The sequence below is a fragment of the Ceratotherium simum genome, chromosome 28 (assembly GCF_057802395.1).
Source record: "Ceratotherium simum simum isolate JZ-2026a chromosome 28, ASM5780239v1, whole genome shotgun sequence".
Lineage (NCBI taxonomy): Eukaryota > Metazoa > Chordata > Mammalia > Perissodactyla > Rhinocerotidae > Ceratotherium > Ceratotherium simum.
The window spans coordinates 39,208,147-39,230,004 of NC_141927.1; the positions used below are offsets into that span (position 1 = coordinate 39,208,147).

Below are 21,858 nucleotides of genomic sequence, written 5' to 3' on the forward strand. Positions count from 1 at the left end.
TCCTCATCCTCATCAGCACTTAGCATTGTCTGTTTTTTTGAAAGCTGTTCAAATTGGTGTGTAGTGGTGTCTCATTGCAGCTATCATTTGCATTTCCCTGATGGCTAGTGATGCTGAGCACCTTTCATAGATTTATTTGCCATTCACATATCTTTATCGATGAAGTGTCTGTTCATATTTTCTGCTCATTTTTCCTCTGCGTTGTTTTCTGGGATTTCTTTATGTATTCTGAAAACAAGTCTTCTGTCAGACAGGGGACCTGCAAACATTTCTCCCAGTCTGTGGCTTGTCTTTGCCTTCCCTTAACAGTGTTTCTCACAGAGCAATAGTTCTTAATTCTGATGAAGTACATTTTATCAACTTCTTTTTTTTATGAGTTGTGTTTTTGGTGTCATATTAAAAAACTCTTTGTTTAATCCAAGGTCACAAAAATTTTCCCTTATTTTTTTTCCTAAAAGTCTTATTATTTTCTATTTTACATTTAGGTCTATGACGCATTTTGAGTTATTTTTTTTTACAAGGCATAAGGCTTACATCAAGATTCTTTTTTTGGCATATGGATGTCTAATTAGTCCAATACCATTTGTTGTAAAGACTATTCTTTCTTCATTGAACTGCCTTTGTACTTTGTTGAAAATCAATTTGCCATATTTGTGTGGGTCTATTTCTGGACTCTATTCTGTTCTATTAATCTAGGTGTCTATTTCTTCACTAATACCACATTGTCTTGCAGCTTTAAAGGAAGTCTTCAAGTTAAGTAGTATGAATCCTCCAACTTTGTTCTTTTTCAAAATTGTTTTGGCTATTCTAGTTCCTGTGCCTTTCCCCATAATCTTTTTTTTTTTTTTTTTGGTGAGGGAGCATGGCGCTGAGCCAACATCCATTGCTAATCTTCCTCTTTTTGCTTGAGGAAGATTGTCCCTGAGCTAACATCTGTGCCAGTCTCCCTCTATTTTGTATATGGGATGCCGCCACAGCATGGCTTGATGAGCAACGTGTAGGTCCGCATACAGGATCCAAACCCGAAAACCCTGGGCTGCCTAAGCAGAGAGGGTGAACTTAACCACTACGCCACCAGGCCGGCCCCTCCATATAAATTGTAAAAGTAGCTTGTCTAAATCTACAAAAATCTCCTACTAGGATTTTTATTTAAATTGTGTTAAATCTGTAGAGCAATTTGAGAAAAACTGACATCTATACTATATTGAGTCTTCCAATTCATGAGCATGGTATGTCTCATTTGTTTTGGTCTTCTTTGAAATATGGGTTTTCAAATTCAGATATGTCCACACTGAAACATGATTGTGTGGCACACTCTGAGGTCAAAAGTAAATAATTCTTTTGAGAGCCCTGTAAAAGCATGTGGCCTCAAGGCTTGGAATTCAATTACGTTGCTAGTGACAGGAAAATAGCTCCAACAGCTTTCTAAGCCATATTCTTCTTGTTTTTTCAAAAATTGTTTTTATTGAGGTATAATTTACATACAATAAAATTCATACATTTTAAATGTGCAGGTAGATGACCCATGACACATGAGGACACCCCATAACCACTCCCCCGTTAAGGCAGAGCACATTTCCACGACCCTGAGAAGTTCTCTCCTGACCCTTTACAGTCAGTCTCCTAAACCCCCTGCCGCCCCAGGAACCAGAGATTTCTATCGCTACAGATCAATTTTCTCTGGAATCTTACAGTATGTACTCTTTTGTATCTGGCTTCTTTTGCTCGACGTAACACCTGTGAAATTTATTTACAGGTAGTTCATTCTCTTTATTGCTAAGTAGTCTTGTTATAGGAATTGATATGAAATTATATAAATATACCATGATTTGTTTATCCATTCACTTGTTAATGAACATTTGGGTTGTTTCCAGTTTTTGGCTATTATGACTAAATGATTTGTGTACAAGTATTTTTATGAACGTGTATTTTCATTCCTCTTGGATAAATGCCTAGGAGTGGAATTACTGGGTCATGGTAAGTGCTTAACTTTACAGGAAACTGCTAAACTAATTTCCAAAGCAGTTGTACCATTTTACATTTCACCATGAAGACATGAGAATTCCAGTTAACCCACTTCTTCATCAACACTTGGAATCGCTAGTCTTTTACTTTTGGCGGTTCTTGCGGGTGTGAAGTGATATATTATGGTGTTAATCTGCATTTCCCTAAGGACTCATGTTTTTCATCAGGCTGGTAGAACTTGACTGCATAGTTAACTTCCAGTCTGCATGGCATCTAGAACCTTACAGCTCACTTAGGCCACAAGATGAAGAGAAAGTTTCAGCCAGAAAGCAGTCAGGAGCCAAGAGACAAGGACGAGGCATGTATCTCAGTGTATGTTCTAGAGTTATCCATGCTTCAACTTCCCTCTGTTAGTAAGGATTGTGGATTACATCTGAAGTCTGAGGAATCAGGAGCATTGTTGTAAATCAGAAGAATAAAAAAGCCCTCACCTGCTATTTTCCTCCGCATCCACGGACACACAAAGAGCCACACAAAGAGGGCGAACAGCAGCGCAACCCCAAAGGAGATGAGCGCTATGGCCCACATGGGAAGGACCAGACCGAGCACTGGGAAATAAAAAGGACAGCAGGGTTGTCAGCAGACAGTTTCTGAAAGGTCAAGGCTCATGTCAACATATGCTCCACTCCCCAAACCTAAAACGAATCTCCTGGATTCTGTATTTAATAGAACTCTCAACCAAAAAAATGTGCTATACTTTTTGTGGTAGAAAGCTGTCTGTTTAAGACACACTATGCCTTGTGAATATGTGATTAAACTGGTTATTAGGATAATTATTAAAATTTTACCAATTTGGCACAAACAACATAATAAGTTAGGAATAAAACCATTTATGTGTTATCTCAATATCTAAATTCCCAAGTGGACAAAATGGCTAAGAAAAGAGCCCACCGTCTCCTGTCGTGATGGCAGCCCACTCCCCAGGCCGTAGGAAGCTGAGATCTGAAATGCTGCGCAGAGCTGCTGATTGCGGCCTCTCGGTTTTTCAGCTGTCAGCGGCCCTGCTTTAACTGGACATGGCTCTCTGACCACATCCACAAACCTTTCTTAAAATCAGCTTAGAATTAAACATTTTTTAAAAGGATATTGACCTTCAAACTTAACTCTTCTTTGAAGTCTCCACTCATGGAATTATGACATAGAAAAACTTTTCATTAAAATCCAATAATGCATACTAAATTGCAATTACATTAGGCAACAAAAGCGTAGAAGGGCACACGGTTTAGGAACATCATATTTTCCTAACACTGTAATGTCTCCAGCGCTCATCACTCTGAATTTTGTACATCTTCTATCACTGGTAGCAATAGGCTCATTTCACACACATCCACAGGTGTATAACTTAAACACGCATGCTTGTGTAGGAACACAATGATATATATACAAGAAAACGTACTGTAGCATTATTTGTAATAGTAAGAACTTGCAAGACAACTAATATAAGCATGATTATGGAAATGTGAAATAATTCTAGCTCCCAGTCATAAAAATGAGGTTGATCTGTCCATGTGCACTGATAAGGAAAGAGGCCCCAGATCTAGTTAAGTAGGAAAGGTTAGCAAGATAATTGTATGCGTAGCATGATCCAATTTATGTTTAAAAAAGGAAACAGCCCCACATTTACACCCTATCATATGCAGGAATTTATAGAAAAAGTTCTGAAAAGACATAATGGTTGCTCCGGTGGAGAGATGGGAAAGTGGAGGGAGCTGTCAGTTCTTACTACACATGCTTTTGTGCTGTTAAACTGTAAAATATGTAATAAGCATGTCACTTATGTGAATTAAGTTTTTTAAAAGCTTTAAAGGAGTGAACTATTTAAAACTTTGCTCTTTGCTGTTAGATTAAATAAATCTTTAATGACGCAGACTTTGTTACATGGTCAGCCATTTTATACATACAAACCAACTCAAAGTTATTCAATTAAGGTATTATTAAACATTTTGGTAATTGTAAGAGGTAGAATAGGGAGTTAATTCTATAAATGGCGAGTCAGAATTAGCATATATAACTATGAAAAACAAAAAATCAGAATCACCTAGCTTAATTATAGCTAAGGGCTCACCGGTGGGTACAGACTCTTAGGGGCTAGACTGTTCCACTCCCAAACTCCTCGTTACATCAGAAAAGTGGCGGACTCACTCGGGGCTGCACCGTTAGCTGGCAGCCAGCTCCAGCCCGGCTCTGCCCCAAATCCGAGGCTTGGAGCTGCCTGTAAACCACTCAGGCTGACCTCATAGGGTCAGTGGGCCCTGGCTGCCGGGCTTCTGCTCTGTATCTCCATGTCAGTGTCCCCATACACGTGATAAAGGATCACTCCAGAGCTGTTGCTTGCCAAACTGAGGGGTAACTGTTAATTACCAACATCAAACTGATATCACTTACAGCTTAAAACTATTTGATTTTTGAAGAGGTTTCCCCTGTTTCCTGGTTTAGTTGATGGTAAAATTGTGACTTGTGCTACTTTTGGCTTCATCGTGTTAACTTGATCTAACTTGATCTCTGGATACAGTGGGGAGAGATTTGGAAGTTTTTTATATATATATAGATATGTTTTTTTTTTTTTTCAATAAGTGAACATTTTTGCTCTCAGGCCCTATTTCTTCCCATCCATGCTGAGCAGACACACAACACAAGCAGGCAAGGCTGCTTTATGTGCTCCTTCCAAGCCCATCTCCACGCTCTCCCCTGGGGTCACGTGGGATTCCAGAGGGTGTCAGGACCAACATCCGAAAAGGAGAAACTGAGGACGGTTACAAGACTTTTGATCCTTGGCTTAGACAGTAAGCCACAAAGTCACCTGCCCCTTGAACCTTTACCATCGCAAGCACCTTTGCCATTGGTCTGGCCTGGGAAGGGGCCAGAAAGCCCTGCAGTCACCCTCCTAGTCACAAGAAACTGGAAGGGAGAGCAGGGAGAAACAGCCCACTGAGGGTGGAAGAGGGGGACACAGTAACAAATCCAGGCGGAGGAAAGAGCGGAGGAGTGCAGGAAAAGGGCGACAGTCGTGCACAGCGATGAGAGAGGAGGGCGGGACCACATGGGGACTAAATTTAGATCTTACCAAATTACTGCAGCAGTTCAGGAACTTAATAGAGCATCAAAAGAACATGAGAATTTACTTTGAAAGCCTGCATATAAGAAATGCAAACTTGTGTTATACAGATCTAATTGTACTAAATATATAAAATCAAGTTCCACAGATAAAGAAATAATTAAATACAAAAATTCAGCATGGAAAAGCACTTGAATCAATGTATATCCAAGGGAAAACTTTTTTCTTCTGAAAATTTAAGGTTGACTTATACATAACAAAATTTTCGGGGCTGGCCCAGTGGCGTAGTGGTTAAGTTCGCACACTCCATTTCAGTGGCCCGGGGTTTGTGGGTTCGGATCCCAGGTATGGACCCAGACACCATTCATCAGCCATGCTGTGGCAGCGTCCCATATACAAAATAGAGGAAGAATGGCACAGATGTTAGCTCAGGGCCAATCTTCCTCACCAAAACATAAATAAATAAAATTTTTCGACCAAGAAATTTTGTATTGAATTGTCTTCCTGCGAGGATCTAAACGTTTTCTAATAATTACACCTTAAGAGGGCAATAAGGCCTGGTGCGCCACTTCACCCCATGGACAGGCAAAGTAGGACACGGCTTGACTTGCTCCAGTTCCCTCAGCCAAAAGCGGCTGCCAGGAACCAAGGCTGGGTGCTCTGAATCCAGCCCTCCACTCCAGCCACTCGGCAGCCTTTCATCTCAAGCTCCTCCTTTCTGAACAGCAAAGATACAATGAATAGTGATTTGGGTCTAACCTCAAGCATCTTTACAATTCTATTCCAAATTCCCCAAAGATTAGAATATTTAAGTGACTCAGGGAAAAAGTAAATAGAACTTTTTAGAAACACAGTCTTCCAGTCATGACTTTGTTACACCTCTTGCTTTTCATATATAACAATCATCATCAGAATGTATACAATAAATAAAACTTCTATAAACCAGTAAGGCTGGAGCCCATGTTAGTTTCCTGATGCCCCTACCCATCAGCCTCTCCCTACAACCTTCCTTCTTCTCTCTGTTTTAATTTTGTAAATAATATAGGCTTATTATAAAAACACCAGCAGTATAAAATTGTATGATGTACAAATACGAAAATTCCTCATCACCCTCCCCTCTTGAACCCACTTCCCAGAAAAACACTGTTAACTATTTGGTGTGTATCTTTCCAGGCATTTTCTAGATACAAGCAAACATAGTGTAGTGTTTGCCAGAATTTCTTTTTTCCTTTGTTTTTAACTTAACAGATGTAGAGTCATTCTGTATGTACTGTTCTGTGCCTTCATTTCTCACATAACAACATATTGCGGACATCTTTCCACAATAACACACACACACATTGACTTCATTTGCAGAATCACTTTTTACTAGTCCTCCCTTACCTAATAAACTAGGTTATTAGCTCTTGTTTTGTTTTGTTTTAGATCAACATGTTCAAAGCATTAGAAGCAGCATAAAAAACACAAAAGGGGGGCCGGCCAGGTGGCGCAAGCAGTTGGGCACACACGCTCTGCTTCGGCGGCCTGGGGTTCGCCGGTTCGGATCCCGGTCGTGCACTGACGCACCGCTTGGCAAGCCATGCTGTGGCGGTGTCCCATATAAAGTGGAGGAAGATGAGCATGGATTTTAGCCCAGGGCCAATCTTCCTCAAGAAAAAAGGGGAGGATTGGAATCGGATGTTAGCTCAGGGCTAGTCCTCCTCACAAAAAAATAATAAATAAATAAATAAAAAGCATAAAAGGAATCCTGGAGCAGCTTCTATAAGAAAATAAAGCATTCTTTTGAAATTAAAAAATGCTATTTCCTAACTTGTCCTATAATTGGGATTATTTTTTGCATATGGTACCAGCTTTCTCAAATCAGGGTTCATTTATAATAATTCTGAAAAGGAAGTGAATTTAAACCCCCCTGTTTGTAATCCAGGTGTTGGTGACAACTGTAGACTCTCCTCCCAGGGCTTCCCCAGCCCAGGGCTAGGGGTCACTGCGGCTGCTCCACAGCTCAGAACCTTAAAGTGATAACACGATACAGAGATCCTCTGGGAACAAAGGTCCTTCTCACAAAGCCAGCAGGGGCCGGAGAGGGTGCTGATGCTCTGATTTCCTGGGGACTGGATCGGAAGAGCTGCAACTGGAGAAGGAAGAGGAGGAGGAGGAAGAGGATGGGGAGGGGAGGGGGGAGGAGGAAGAGGAGGAGGAAGAGGATGGGGAGAGGAGGTGGGGGGAGGAGGAGGAAGAGGATGGCGGGGGGGGGGGGGGGGGGGGGAGGAGAGGCAGTGTCAGCCCTGTCTCAGGTACAGACTGCTCTAGGGAAGCCAGAAACCAGGCCTGGTTAAGTCGGAGAATTCATTTGCTGATAAAAAAGAGTGATGTAGGGTTGCTGGTTAGAACTTTTGAAGAACACCCCCTTTACATAAGAACCGTAATAAGGTAGCAGTGTTTGTGGTGAAAGGTTCTGGTAAAGCGGTGATCAGAGCAGTGGCTCTCCAGATGGATCATGCATCAAAATCACCCACAGGACTGCCTGGTAAAACCCAGATGGCCAGGCAGCAGTATTTCTGATGTAGTGGGTCTAGGGCTGGGCCCGAGAGTCTGCATGTTGACAAGTTACCATGTGATGCTGATGCTGCTGGTCTAGGGAACCACACTCTGACTTGCAAGTTATATACAACGACCAGAGGCTTAATTAGGTGACCTGCTCTGGCTACTTAAAGAGCCACGCAATGAATTTCAGCTGATTCATTCTTTAAACGCTGAACACAAACCAGGTCCCACACAACCAAAGGCTCTTTCATTAAAAATAAACTTTAGGGGGCCGGCCCGGTGGCGCAAGCGGTTGGGTGCGCGCGCTCCGCTGCGGCAGCCCAGGGTTCGCTGGTTCGGATCCCGGGTGTGCACCGACGCACTGCCTTGGCAAGGCATGCTGTGGCGGCGTCCCATATAAAGTGGAGGAGGATGGGCACGGATGTTAGCCCAGGGCCGTCTTCCTCGGCAAAAAAAGAGGAGGGTTGGCAGATGTTAGCACAGGGCTGATCTCCTCACAAAAAAATAAATAAATAAAAAAATAAACTTTAGGCTTGTATCCAACCCAAGTGAGCACTTTATTTCCTAGAGTTATTTTTGCTTCTTGCAAATTATTTTTTTAAGGACAAAAATGCAAAGATGATTTTTTAAAGTGCTCACTCAGTCTTTGAAGTATAAAAATGACTTTTGAGAAAAGTCATGTCAAATGCAAAGTAAAACAAATCAAATTAAGCCTAAGATATAAACAACTTCAAAATACTTTAGAATGGAGGAACAGAGGAAATCAAAACAAAACACCACAACTCAACATCCAGCGGATCGTCACTGAATTCATCTCCATGCAGAAAAATGCTAGTTATCAAAACCTCTTACAGTTGACACTGGGTAAGATTAATGCTGCCACTCAATTTTGTTAGGGAATTTCATTCTTTCCTTTTATCTCTGAGGCCCTTATGATGAATGGAAATGTTCTACAGAAGAAAGGGAATGCGGAAGAATAAATTCCAAGCTGGCAGAAAGACAGACATATTCCAAAAGGAGCAGATTGCCCGAGTCATTGTTGAAGTGACTCTTCTCAGCTTAGCCTCATCACCAAGTATGACACCACGGCTATTTATGATACCGCTGGACAGGCAGAGAGGCCCCACATGAGGAAATGGTATGTAATTAAAGTCTAGTCTGAAGGGCCAAAGTTAACTTTCAATGTTTAAATACAAATAAGATTTGGACTCACCTATTGGATATTCTAGAAACATTCCCCAGGAACCAAAATATTAGCAAAGTCCTTTTCTGACTTAAGTGGAGGAACAAAATGGTGGGTCCGTCAGAGGCATGACTTTCTCCTTCCTTCTCCTCTAGGCAAGCTCCCCCCAGAAAACTTCAAGTAAGAAATTTTCCATATCAATATGTGTGCAAAAAATAGAAAGATAGGATGACTCAGGATATGCTGGCAACTTACGGCTAAAAAGATGAGGCTTCTTATGGTTGACGGTAACGAAACAGCCCCTACCAGGTATTAAGAGTTACCATGTGCAGGCACTGTGCTGAGCGCCCTACCCACATCATCTCACGTAACACGGCGTCCCTGTCCTGGAAGTCTTGCCACTGTCCTCTATGATGACGAACAGAGGCTCAAGGAGGTGAGGAGATGTGATGTTCCTGACAGCAGTCGCCCAACCAAAGCCCTTAACATTAACTCGAGCACTGGGAATATGCCTGTGCTTTCAACTGCGTAATGATCTTCAAGATTCTTGGACAGATTTTTTAATATTCCTAATTAAAGAGGCACCCACCCTCCTCACAAAACCTGTATATTAAATATATACAAAAAACATACAGCCAGGTTTCCAAGTATATTGGAAGCCATTTTTAAAGAGAGTGAAGGGAAAGGAAAGAATGTATTAAGGTCGACGTATGTTGACTGTCATTAACGGTGACATTAGGTACCAGGTACTATGCACTAGGTGCCCTACCCAGGCCATATCATGTAGCAGTGTAATGTCATAACTAAGAGCCTGGGGCCCGGGACTGGACTGCCTGCTTCAAATTTTGGTTCTGCACCTTATGATTTATATGACCTTGGGTATTCAGCATTGCTGTGCCTCAGTATCCCATCTGTAAAGTGGAGTTAGCAATTTTACCAGTTTCCTAGAGGAGCTCAGAGGACTAAGAGGATTAATTCATGTAAAACTCAATTCATTAAAAGTTAGCATTTATATTATTTATTTCTCACAACCTCTCTATGAAGTATTTATATTATCCTTAGTGTCTCATCCATTACATAGTTTAATTTTCTCTAGAATAATTTACTCTCCCAGTAAGATGATTCTTTTAGCAAATTGGCAGTAAAACTAGCAAAAGATGAGGAAAAGAAAAAGAAGAGATGGAAAATAATAGGCCAAGTATAGAAAAAGTCAACTTTTAATAAAAATCACACAGTTCACTTCTTTTACCATTTGGAAGAAGAACCAGGGAGCAAGAAGAATAGAGGGCAGAAAAAAATAAAACGCAGAAACAACAAGTAAATCACCCTTATTTGTACCAATTCCCATTTCCAGGACTCAGCACTACTAAGGCGTCCCCAGCCTTGGTTAGCTCCGTCTCTTGAATCTGAGCCGGGAGCTGTCTGGCTGTTGGCGGTTTGCTTGGCTTTTGGTCGTCTAACCTGAGCTCTAGGTGCCTGTATAAAATTAAGCACAAGGACTCACGAGCAAGAAGACAGTGGACAAAGAAGCTGCGACAGCTCACTCCCACCTTGGTGCTCCATGGCCTGCCCAGCCCTGTGGAAAGCTCTGAGATTCACAGACTTGGTGGTGGGGTTAACTTTGTGGTATGGAACTGTTTTTCTCTGCCTCTGATTTTTTTATATACCATGAAAACAGTCTGTGACAAACACACTCCATAGTCCGTGAATTATAAAACCTGGGGTCCATGAGCCGCTCTTCTCTGCGGCTAGGGCCTCATCTCTCCCCAGCTCTCCGCATCTCTAGGGCCTGCCGCCTCGTGCTCTTCCTATAACTTAAAGCAGCTGAGAGGCTTCACCCCCGGCAGTCACCCCGAGTCTGGACGTCCTGAGCACAAATATTCCAACCTTTAAGGTTATTGGAATGCTGAGAGATGCCGAAGTAGGTTATATGATGTTAAGAATCCTTCAGAGACAGTTTTTTATTTTCAGTACTGAAGTACACAAACGTATAATTAGATATGTCTGATAAAATAAAATCTGAGCAAAACTGCCTTAAGAAAACCTAATTTGAGGAAATAATGAGGGTTTCCCCCCAGTTTGGAAGAGGGCACTTTTCAACTGTAATATGACATGCCACTTAGCAGAAATTTTTTCTTTTGAACAGAGAGAGAGAGATTTTTGTAAGGTATGGCCAATAACTGAATCTTACTTCATAAAGGACATTAACAAGAAGAAAACACCACCACCGCCTAACGTCTGCTGACTGCAGATGCTGACACCCGCCATAATGGTGCACTCAGGAGCTGGCTGTAGGAGGCGCACCTCCCAAAGAGAGACAGGAGGGATCCTCTACCAACACACACAGAAATACTGAATTTTCGAATGTTACCAGTTCATCAACTTTGCAATGTGCGCAAATAAGAATACTGTATATAAGTTTTTCTTTACCCATTGAAAATGCAAAATAAAAGAACTTTTAACCCTGCCCCATAAAAAAACCCACACCCCTGTAAAAAAGAACAAAAGCCAACAGAATGGGAAGGGAGTAATTCTGAAAATGAAATCACCATTGGCTTCAGTAGCTAAAAAAAAAACGGTAGCTTCTAATCACTGGATTCATCGGTCCGACAAGTTCCAGGGAGTTCCATATCTGTGCTACTGACCACGGCAGGGATCCCCCAGGGTGTCACCCATGTGTGGACTGCTACAGCTCCCAGGTGCTCCGCAGCCTCCCCGGCCCCTCCCAACTCAGTGAGGTTTGTGGCGTCAGATCGTGTGCCGAGACTCAGAGAGCACGAGGAAGCTGTCAAGTAACACAGCAGGGTAAACAGCAGAACGGGCATTTCAAGTCTCTTTGTTTAAGACTGAAAGTCTGTTGCCTTTTTATTTCACGTATCTCTTGGGTATTTAAAACAAGTAAATGCATTTACGGCTCTTTTTACTACTCCATAAAGACCATGAGTAATGCTTTTTGCTGTCAGCCAACAACAGTGCCAGCCCAAATACACTAACACCATTAGGCTGTAATACACCTTGCCTACGGATATAAGCGTCCAAGGAATTCTTACCTGGTGCTCCTGTGTACATGATGGAAAATACATTTATTGCTATTGTAGCAGCATAGAACACTGGAAGTGCCCGGAGGCCATTGGGAACAGGGTCCTCCTGCATGATAATGAGATAAAGTGGAAGGTCAGGATTGCAGGAGCATCTTCTGGAGCCAACACAGGCAAAATGAGAGAAAACACTGCCACCAGAAAATCTTCCCAAACACTGGCGTGGGCCGAAACGGCTGACAGCGTCACTGCCACGTGATCTGCTGCACAACTACAGAACTAGCAGTGGCCTGGGCCGTCTCCCCCACACAAACGCTGTTTCAAAGAGCCCACTGTTGTGCCCAGCAGACCCGTTAATGCACTGGAATCACATGAGCTGATGTCAGATTTAGAAACAGAGAACTGTTAGGTCAGTTCCTGGGGACTGAAGCCCAGAGCTCAGCATCTACTTCAATATCTGTGGCTAAGTTCAGGTTGGGCCCTAAAAATCTACTTTCAACAAATATTTTGAGACTCGACTCTCTGAGGATGCCCCAAGACAGTCAAATCACTTACACACCACTGCATTACTACTAGATTTCACATCACTCTTTACACAGTACATTTCAGCTCCATTAAAAGATATAAAGCAAATACATTACCATGTGTTATGATTCTCAAAATATTTTCATAAGACATAGTATTTAACCTTCAGCTATTAAAAGTTAAAAAGAACTGCAGGTTCTTTGTCAAATAAAACATTAATTTGCAACTTTAGGCCCCTGGTACGACATTCCCTAAATCTAATACTTCAACAAAAATGGTATTGCACATGTTTTAGGCTAAAGAACATTTGGAGAATACTAGAAATTTAGAGTTTTACGCAGATCTACAGAGGATTTTGAAGCAAAAAGATGGATTGGGAACTCCTCAATGCAGCAACGGCACATAGATGTTGCTTAAATAATTCAAAAAAGGACTAATTTCCAATAACCATACGAGACACTCTTGTACATTTATATGAATTTGTTACTTACTCATGATCAATGGAAAAACAGGTCTAAACATTGATGTGAGCTCCAAGAGTAAGGATAAGTAGAGACTATCTCCAAGTCTCCTACTGTCAAATGCAAACATGTATGCAAATCAAGTATGTTTGCACAACAGTAAACTCAGCAAGAGCCTCTTCTGGAATGTCTCAAGGAGCCATGAGCACTTGTCAAGAGGCTTGAGGCGGATGCAGTGAGGAGTGAGGCACAGGAAGAGCAGGGCCAGAAAGCGATTCAAGTGCACGCGAGTCACCGCCAGACCAGGCAGGGGAGGTGAAGAGCAGACGCGAAGCAGTGATGGGAGGAGCCAGGGACGAGAGGCAGGGACTCCTCTCACCCGCCATGGACCAAGAGAAAGACCTCAGGCCGAACTGAACCGAACCAAACGTCGGGACGCTCAAATGCCTACTTCCTCTGGTTTCCAAAATGTCGTTTTCTCTGGGACAACAGTTGCTCAAGACAGACTTTCAACCAATAACTTCTGAAGGTCTATATATCCTGAGTTTAAGTTTTTCAATAGAACCATCTTACATCTTCTCAAATAACCTAGTCTTATAACTCAAATGACAACTGTCTCATTGAGACCTGTCTCCTTTCCTCCCTCCTGTCCCTCTCCCTCCCTCCTTTCCTTCCTTCCATCATTCATCCATCGATCTGTCCGTCATCTGCCACCCATCTAAGCATTCATCATTCTCTCTTAACAAATATTCAACGAGTGTCTCTGAAGTGCTAAGCACAGTGCTAGGTGCTGGAATATAGAAGTGGTTTCTACTCGCACAGATCTTACAGTCAGATAGTGAACAGGCCACTAAGCAAGAAATAAAACCCTGTAAAACACAATCGAGCAATGACGGGAAAATACAGAGTGTTGTGGGAGTATAAAAAAGAGGTAACTAACCACCACTTGGGGTGGGAGAGGAACGGCTTCCTAGGAAGTGACACCTGAAGGCTCAGTAGGAGCAGAACGTTGCCAGGCAAGGATGGATTCCAGGCAGAGGAAATAAAAGGAGTGAAGACTAGCAGGCAAGAGATGGTGGCACCTTCCAAGATGTAAACAAATGCTAGCATGGCAGGAGCCCAGGAGAAGGAGTGGTGAGTTTGTACTGATCCAAGAGAATGAGCCCTTCAATAGACTACCAGGCAGTGCTCCGAAAAAATGGCCGCATCTTCCAGTAACGGGACAGCGGAAGACAGGCACAGCGCTCAGGTGCTGTGTGCACAACAGTGACCAAAGGCACGCTCCATGGCTTACAAAATATTGCAACAACCCTTCACAGTCAAAAAAATACAATCAACTTTTTTTTCTAGAATACTAATCTCAGTAAGTTTTCATTTTAATCTCATTTTATTTTTGATAAAATGCACCCCCAACAGCTGTATTTCCTGCTTTTTATCCTTTCCTCAAGGATAGAAAAAAGGCAGTGTCTCAAGCTTGCTTTCTCCATTAAAAAATAGAAAACACCTTACATTTGGATAAAGAAATTCTCCAACTGTTTTTAGTGATGGTCAATTTCAAAATCTTAACACTATCTCTCACTCTTTTCTGTTTAACATTCAGGAAATACTTACCTTTCCTTTTTGAGGTCTGAGCATGATGCCTGAGAGACAAGTTGACTAATGAACTAATCCATAAGGCAAGAAATACTATTTACGAGGCTAGTTTCTGGGGACCCCTGGGTACTCTACCTTGACTCTTTCTGCTTACTTTATAATAAAGTCTGATTGTGACTCCAGGGTGCTGTGCCCAAACAACGTAAAAATATAATTATTTCTCTGACCCCCTCACTATAGATTTTGATTGAATATAACCAAAATTAGTTCTAAAACATAATTAAAAAATAACAGCCTCACTTACCTTATTTAAGATGAAAATTCTGATCAGTACAAACAGCACGCCAGACATGAAACCAGACAACAGTGGAGATATAAACCAAGAAGCAACTGAATAATTAAAAAGAAATCTAATGAATGTTAAAATTCCACATAGTTCAGGTCATATTTATATAATACAATGATAACCAACATAAGTACATACATTAATAAACATCCCTGGAATTATTCACCTCACCTCAGAACCTAACACACCCTACTGCCTCCGCAGAGCTGACCCTCACACGCAGATCTTTGACACAGATACACAGCCCCACGTAACTGAGCACACTTCTAGCATCCAGTCCAGGAAGCTCTGGCCTCAGAGGACAGATTCTGATCCCCTCTGAGACCCTTCTGCCCGCTCTTCTTATCCGTCCCTAGGGAGACCCGGTCCTTGTTCCAACAGGAAGGGTTATTTAAGTGGTGGGCTACCTTCCACTGCATTGTCCTAGTCCAGCCTGGTACTGTCACCCTGACACTTTTAGCCTCTAGCCTAGTAGTTCTCAACTCTGGATGAACATTGGACACATTCTAGGGAGTTTTCAAAAACTAGGTATGCTTTGGCTCCACCCCCAGAATTCTGATTTAAAAGGTTTGGAATGGGGTCTGGGCATTAATATTTCTAAATTGCTCCCCTAGGTAATTCTAAAATGCAGCCAGAGTTGAGAACCACTGTTCTAGAAGCCTGGGATCTAAGGTGATTTTCCTGGCCATCTGTGTCCCTGCTTGGCAGGTCAGGGATCCGTTCAACCTAGAGCTCCTGAGGCCACTGTGATTCTTAAAACAATGAGCAACCCAGAGAATGGAGATGGGGCGAGAGAGTATTTTTCACAACTGACGCGTTGGCACTTCTGGGGCTGAATGGATTTCTCTCTTGCTAAAGGCCAAAGCCAGGAGGAAGGCTGTCAGACCTCTCAGAGCCGCCCCTGCTGGGCAGTCTACAACCCAGAAGGAAGCTGGAGTGCTTGTGGGGCAGACAGTGACCTCCTGAATACAGTGAGGTAAACACCACGGGCTCACTTCCAGGCTTCCCCGTGGCCATGAACTCTGACTCCTGGACACTGAAGGCATTTTCCTCACTACGGCCTAGTTTTTCTGACTAGACTGATTTCAATCAGACAAATTTCTTTTCTGGCTGGGAACAACAGATAGATATTGATTTTCAAAGCTGGATGACTGTGTAACATTTGAAAAGAGTGTCTGGAGTGAAAACATTGTCTAACATGTAATAGTTGACAATCCTCATTAACAGAAATTTTGAGGGAAAATATATTACCCATGTAGGTCTTCTAAACCTTAACATTTGAAGGAAAAAATATATCACAATGGTAACTTTTAATAAAGCTTCCTCCAGAGAATGTAAACTTTCCTCCTTATAGGTAACAGAAAATGGCAATTACCAATCTTGACAAGCTCCATCCACTGCACGCCGTTTGTACCGATGGCAACAAGTGAGAACCCTATAGTGGAGCCAACGATGCAGTGAGTTCCCGAGATCGGGAGTCTCAGGAAGGACGCAATCAGCTGCCAAACAGCTGAACCTGTAGGTTGAAAGATAAAAAAAGTCAGATACACAGAGTACAGCGTCTCAAACAGCCACACAAGGGAGAAATCTACGTTATCATTCTCCATACCAACATCTCCCTGGGGTTGACTGGCTACGGATTGCTTCTTCACAAAGTGCTCAAGTCCTGACGAAAATCATTCAATTAACTCTAGTCAAAGGAACATTCTCCAACAGTGAAGAAATAATGATAACTTACATAAAAGTATTTAAGGAAAAGTCTCCTGATGGCAGTTGGTAACTGCCTTTGTCACACTTAGGTTACGGTGCTAACAATGAACTTGTGCTGATGTGAACTGCGGCCAAGAGCAAGCCAGAGACTAACGACGCTGATGAACAAGAGAAACAAAGAAGATTGCATGTTGGAAAAGATTTGGTTGTAGTTGTGCCTGATGGTCACATAATGAGGAGGGCTAGATACTCGCTATGTCATATTAGTCTGTACAAGAGAGATGCAACATACAACTATCAACTAACATAACATTTACGTCAATTATACCTGAATAAAAAAAATAGAGTGTAATCCCATGTTGCCTTTTGTATTTCTGCCTCTCACATGAGAAGTAACTATGATATTTAACCCAAAACTGGGCCTCTGCTCTCAGCCCCTGCCCCCAGGGCTCGGCCTTTTCTTTGCATGCTCCCTTAAGCCTTCTAACTCGTAGGAGTTAAGAGGATCCCTTTGTTTTGGCTGCTTTGTGTCCTTTTACCTCAATTTCACCATGTTTTTCCAGGCTTAACGTTTTTCTAGGCTACGGTCCACTTCAGATCTCTTCATAAGCAGATCGGATTTTGCAGAGAGTATTAAAAGCATCAGCTGGGAGAGATCACTTTCAGAAACAGTTGTTGCAAAGCTCATGGAGAGCTAACTGTAAGGGAGCAAAGGGTTTGGCTGATAGGCAGGGCACGTTATTAATCCCAAATGTTAATTCTGGAAATCTGGTTGCCTAGCAGCAGCAGCACCTTTAAGCAGACCCCTGGCATTTTCTTCAAAAATATCTGCGTGACAGAGGATCACCACGGGTGGTACAGGTCCCGGTGTGTGAAGCCATGCCGACAGCTGCTCCACGAGCGCCAGGCATGCTGACTCTTGAGCCCAAGCAGGCTGTGCCCTGTGCTACCCCTGAAGTGTGTGCTGGGAGGAGAGGGGCCAGCCAAACTGGTGACAGGCTCCATGGCACCCAGGCCTCCCTGGGGACAATTCCTAAAGCCTTCACATCTAAGCCCTGGGCTCCTCAGGGATTAGTTGTTTTAAAAATAAAGCCAGAATTTGGAGTATGTTTCATGGCATAGAACCATAACTTAAAAGACAAACTTTATGCTTTATATTCTTACAAAAATTGAAATAATCTACTCATGTTAAGAGAATGGTATAAACTCACCCAAATGAATTCCAACTATGAGGTTTTCCTTCCTGAAAGCTGCTGTCCTTTCTCTGGCTGACTTATAACATATGTCCTGCAGCAAGAGGGTTTGTAAGGAAAGGTAGGGAGGACGGGGCTGCCTGAGAGAGGGAAGGGGTGAGGAAGCGGGGTGGCGAGGAGCAGGCCAATGGACGGGAAGAAGGAGGCAGGTCTTTGCAGGGGGCCTAGCAGAGGGACAGTAGGTGACAGGCCTCCTTACCCTCAGGAATTTCTGAAGGCAAGTGGGATTACATTAATGTTTAGAAAAACAGTGGGAAAAAGAAAGATCATTTTAACCTGAGATAATGATATCTTACGAGGAGGAATGGGATTAAGTACAGAATAAGGGTATAAGACAAAACCTAGGGAAAGTGGGGAGAAAGATGTGTATCTCTGAGGCTACAGGTTCCTGGGAAGATGGAAGGATGGCAGGGCAAGGGTTCAAGGTTGCAAGGGAGGCAGACAGACAGGTGTGACTGAGGGTGGGGAGAAGGCTCAGCAGTCGTGAGTGCAGAGGAAGCTGCAAGGGGACTGTGCACTGCCTGGGGTGGTTCAAGGAGATGGCTTGTTCATGCTGTTGTGGGTACTTCCCTGAGAAGATGGTGAGTTTTGAATTCCCACAGGTTTTTGGAACCACTGGTGGTTTCATGCTAAGTGGACTGACTATTGCTTTAGGGCTGAGCTAGAGGCCCAGAAGAGAACCTGTTCAGGAAGCTAAGCTAACGCAGACAATGTCTTCTACCCAACCAGCTCAACGCTACCACAATTCCACCAGAGAGCACACAGACCTGAGGGCCTGCGGAGACGCTTCTAAAGAAAAAGAGACAAAATAAAATAGAATAAAATTTAAAAACAGAGAGAGAGACGGAGAGAAGAGGTGGATGTTGAAATTAGAAGAGGAAGATGGGGAGAATTCAGGCATCTGAACAGAATCAGCTTCGGTTTTGGCCAATAATAATTACACCAGCATTTTAAATTTACATAGCTCCCATTTACAAGGAACCCAAGTTAAAAAATCTAGGTAACTCACACAAATTCCCAACAAAATAAGCTTTGAGATTCCTCTAACCATACACCAAAAAAAATAAATAAACCAAAGCAAACAAAATCAAGTTATTCAAGCAAAACCCCAAATTGCTTCGGTTAACCTAAATTCTAGTTGAGGTAAGTGTTCTTCATTCCTTTAGTAAAGAGCCAAAGACCAGGGGCAGGAAAACGGAAAACCTGGACAAGCGATACTGTCCACACGAAGCCAGCAGCGAGTGAGGCTCAGCTCCCCAGGCCTTCTGTCTAACGAGGGCCTCAGGGCAGCGGCAGTCGCAGCTCCCTAAAGAGCACCAGCACTCCTCAGAGGGCCGCGCAACGAAAGGAGAAAGCGCCATTACGATTTAATGTCACCAATGTCTTTCTTAATCTCCCCTACTTTCAACATATCTTGCCTGCATCATGCCAACTGGAAAAATCTTAGTTTTGATATGATTATGTCTCAGGTATCTATCACGACTATCAAGGGTGATTTTACAGCTAACTGTTATTTTTCTAAGGGAAATTTCGATTCTATCTGACTATGATGAGAAAGATATGATCAGTGAACGTGAGTACAATTCAGTCATTACCATAGCTGCTGGAAGAAAGCAATCGTGAACCTTACATCTTTAAAACACAAGACGTTAAGTTGAGAAATAGGAACTCCTTAGCATATGTTACCAGCCTGCCGTGCTGAGTCATATTTAATACCTTATAAATCGGTCTGCTTTAGATCAAATGCCTCAACAACTTCTTAAACTAACTTGCTGTAACAAAAAGATGACAGGCCATCTGAAATTTGACAAATACTCTCCACATTCTGGGTGCTTAAGAGATGCTGGAGATAACAGATACCAAGGGGCCTGTGGAATGTAGCTGTGTTCTCGGGACACCAGCATCTTACCTGCTACTGCAGCACTATTCCTACAAAAGGATATGTCCTACTGAAAGCAGAAGGTGGTGGAATTCCCTGTAATCCTTTTCTCCCTAACCAAATTACCCATACAGATCAGCTGTGTGCTGTGCCGTCATCTCTACCTAGAGGCACACAGAAAACGAGTCCTGTTAGCTGCACTTAAGGCATTCCTGCCTGAATCTTCTTTTCAGCTGTAGCAAAGACAGTCAGGAAGCGTCCCACAGGCTTCAAGGCCACCGTGGGCCGTGGAGAAATCACACTGTCTGACCAGTCAATCTGCGTATTAACATAGTTCACTGCCCTCAACACTTCTCCTTCATCTGGACAACTGGAAACGACCAATAAAAGGTCATACTGTACACAGGTAACATACAAATGATTTTTGGCCAGAAAACAAAACAAATGGAGCTCTCAGAGGTAGAATCAGAAAATCAAAACAAAAGCCAACAAAAGGATTCCAGATAACACAGAAGACCAGAATTTCTTGAAACTTAAGATTCATTTGGTAACTGCTCTAGATCTTAAACTCAGAATACAAAGTTAAGTTAATAAATACTGTTTTTTGGCATCCAAGTTTTCCAAACATTGCATCATAACTGATTAAAAATCTATGAAAAAATAGAAATAAACCTTCAGGGAACTCTCATAAGTAAACCTTTCACACACATTCACTTAGACATGTTATTTCTTTAATAACTTTCAAACAACTTTAAAATGACAAAGAGCTATTCTACAAATATCCTTCTCTGTACTTTATGAAAAGTACTCAGTTAGCCAAAACCTATTTTAACAATCAAGTTTGCTAAAAATGAGAAAATAAATGTTTGCTTGACATTTGAAGACTAAAAAAAATCATAATCAAATGAAAATGCAGAAATAAAAAATATGATATAGTAAATACGAAGCATCAAACCAGTTTTTGAAAAATTAAAGGAAAAATCACATTTATGGGTGTGACAAAAGTACTGTAGGAAGTAATCAGGGGGCACATTTCTCACGGGGATAAAGAAGAACGCTACTTACCAACCATTGCACTAACTTCCCCAGCCATTAGTGTTTCTACTGTCTCGTTGTACAGGTTCACATCAATGATACCTTTTCGAATGGTCTCTCCTACTTTGGCTCCCAACAACACTGAGCCGGTGGTTTCAAATATTGAAGCCAAAATGCACGCCTGTCTCAAGGTCACCACGCCAGAGCCCACAGCAGTACCAAATGAATTGGCAACATCATTTGCACCAACAGAAAATGCCAAGATAAAAGCTATGATAAAACCCAAAATGACCATCCACAAATACTCATCCATGGCCATGTTGGAAAGTGGGCTCCAGGTACTTTTCTTTTGCAGAAATATTTTAAATAAATGAAGCTTGAGGTTATAAACGTCGTAAGGCCGAGGGTTCTTGTAAACTGAGTTTGCTCTGGAAAGTGCTGGACAATGTCAGAGCCTAAACAAACTGCTAACTGCTGGTTTTCAAACTCCTGTCAGTACAGTTCATTTGGTTGTGTTCAGTCAGCAGTAAAACACATTCCATATTTTTCCTCCCAATCTGGGAAAGCTGTGATGTCTCCTCCTGTAACAGAAAGAAAACAAAAGAAATCAATTACCCTGAGCTACCTGTAACAGTCTGTCCTTTCAGAAATAAAGGTTTTAAGCCTACTACTGGGATCTGATTTTGGCATGTGACAAATCTAACCATAAAGCAACTCTAGGAAGATTACAATTAGGTTAACTGCCCCTCCCCGTAAAAAAAGCTGGTTTCTAGAATGTCAGAGGTTGAAGCATGCTTTATAATTACAGACTGATAGTAAGCCTTAATAGGATACATTTTTACGCAATTTGAAAAATATATTTGGTCGCTATTTTCAGAAAGAAAAAATTGCCTCAAGTGAGCAAACGATAAAGAAATGAGAAATTTAGTCAGAGTTTTTCAAATATGCCTAATTTCTTGGAACAGCGATTACCAAATGAGATTCTGTGACACCACGGGGTGTGGCTAATTGTCCACCTGCACGCTTCCACATAAGGAATGCGCACTTGATGATCCATCCTGTGTGTCTGACAGAAAGGTCACGGGTTCTGGGACAGAGTGACTCATCCAGAGGCGACAAAGGTGGGAACTGAAGGGCCTCAAAAAGGAGGCCTCCTTCAAGAAGGAACAGAGAAGGCTGGGAACAAAAGGATCCTGTCACAGCCCGAGCCA

General features: G+C 42.3%; 1 protein-coding gene across 3 annotated transcripts in view; it reads right to left on the reverse strand.

The window, feature by feature from the left end:
• SLC20A2 (solute carrier family 20 member 2) overlaps window positions 1–21,858 on the reverse strand; it is a 107,284-nt gene that overhangs the window by 27,417 nt on the left and 58,009 nt on the right. For all 3 annotated transcript variants that reach the window (XM_087418587.1, XM_087418586.1, XM_004441209.3), the window contains 5 exons: window positions 20,678–21,228; window positions 16,146–16,286; window positions 14,729–14,814; window positions 11,858–11,954; window positions 2,457–2,573 (listed from right to left, as the gene is read on the reverse strand). In XM_087418587.1, coding sequence (XP_087274713.1) covers window positions 2,457–2,573; window positions 11,858–11,954; window positions 14,729–14,814; window positions 16,146–16,286; window positions 20,678–20,966 — 730 coding nt within the window. In that variant the 5' untranslated portion in view covers window positions 20,967–21,228. The remainder of the gene's footprint in view (window positions 1–2,456; window positions 2,574–11,857; window positions 11,955–14,728; window positions 14,815–16,145; window positions 16,287–20,677; window positions 21,229–21,858) is intronic.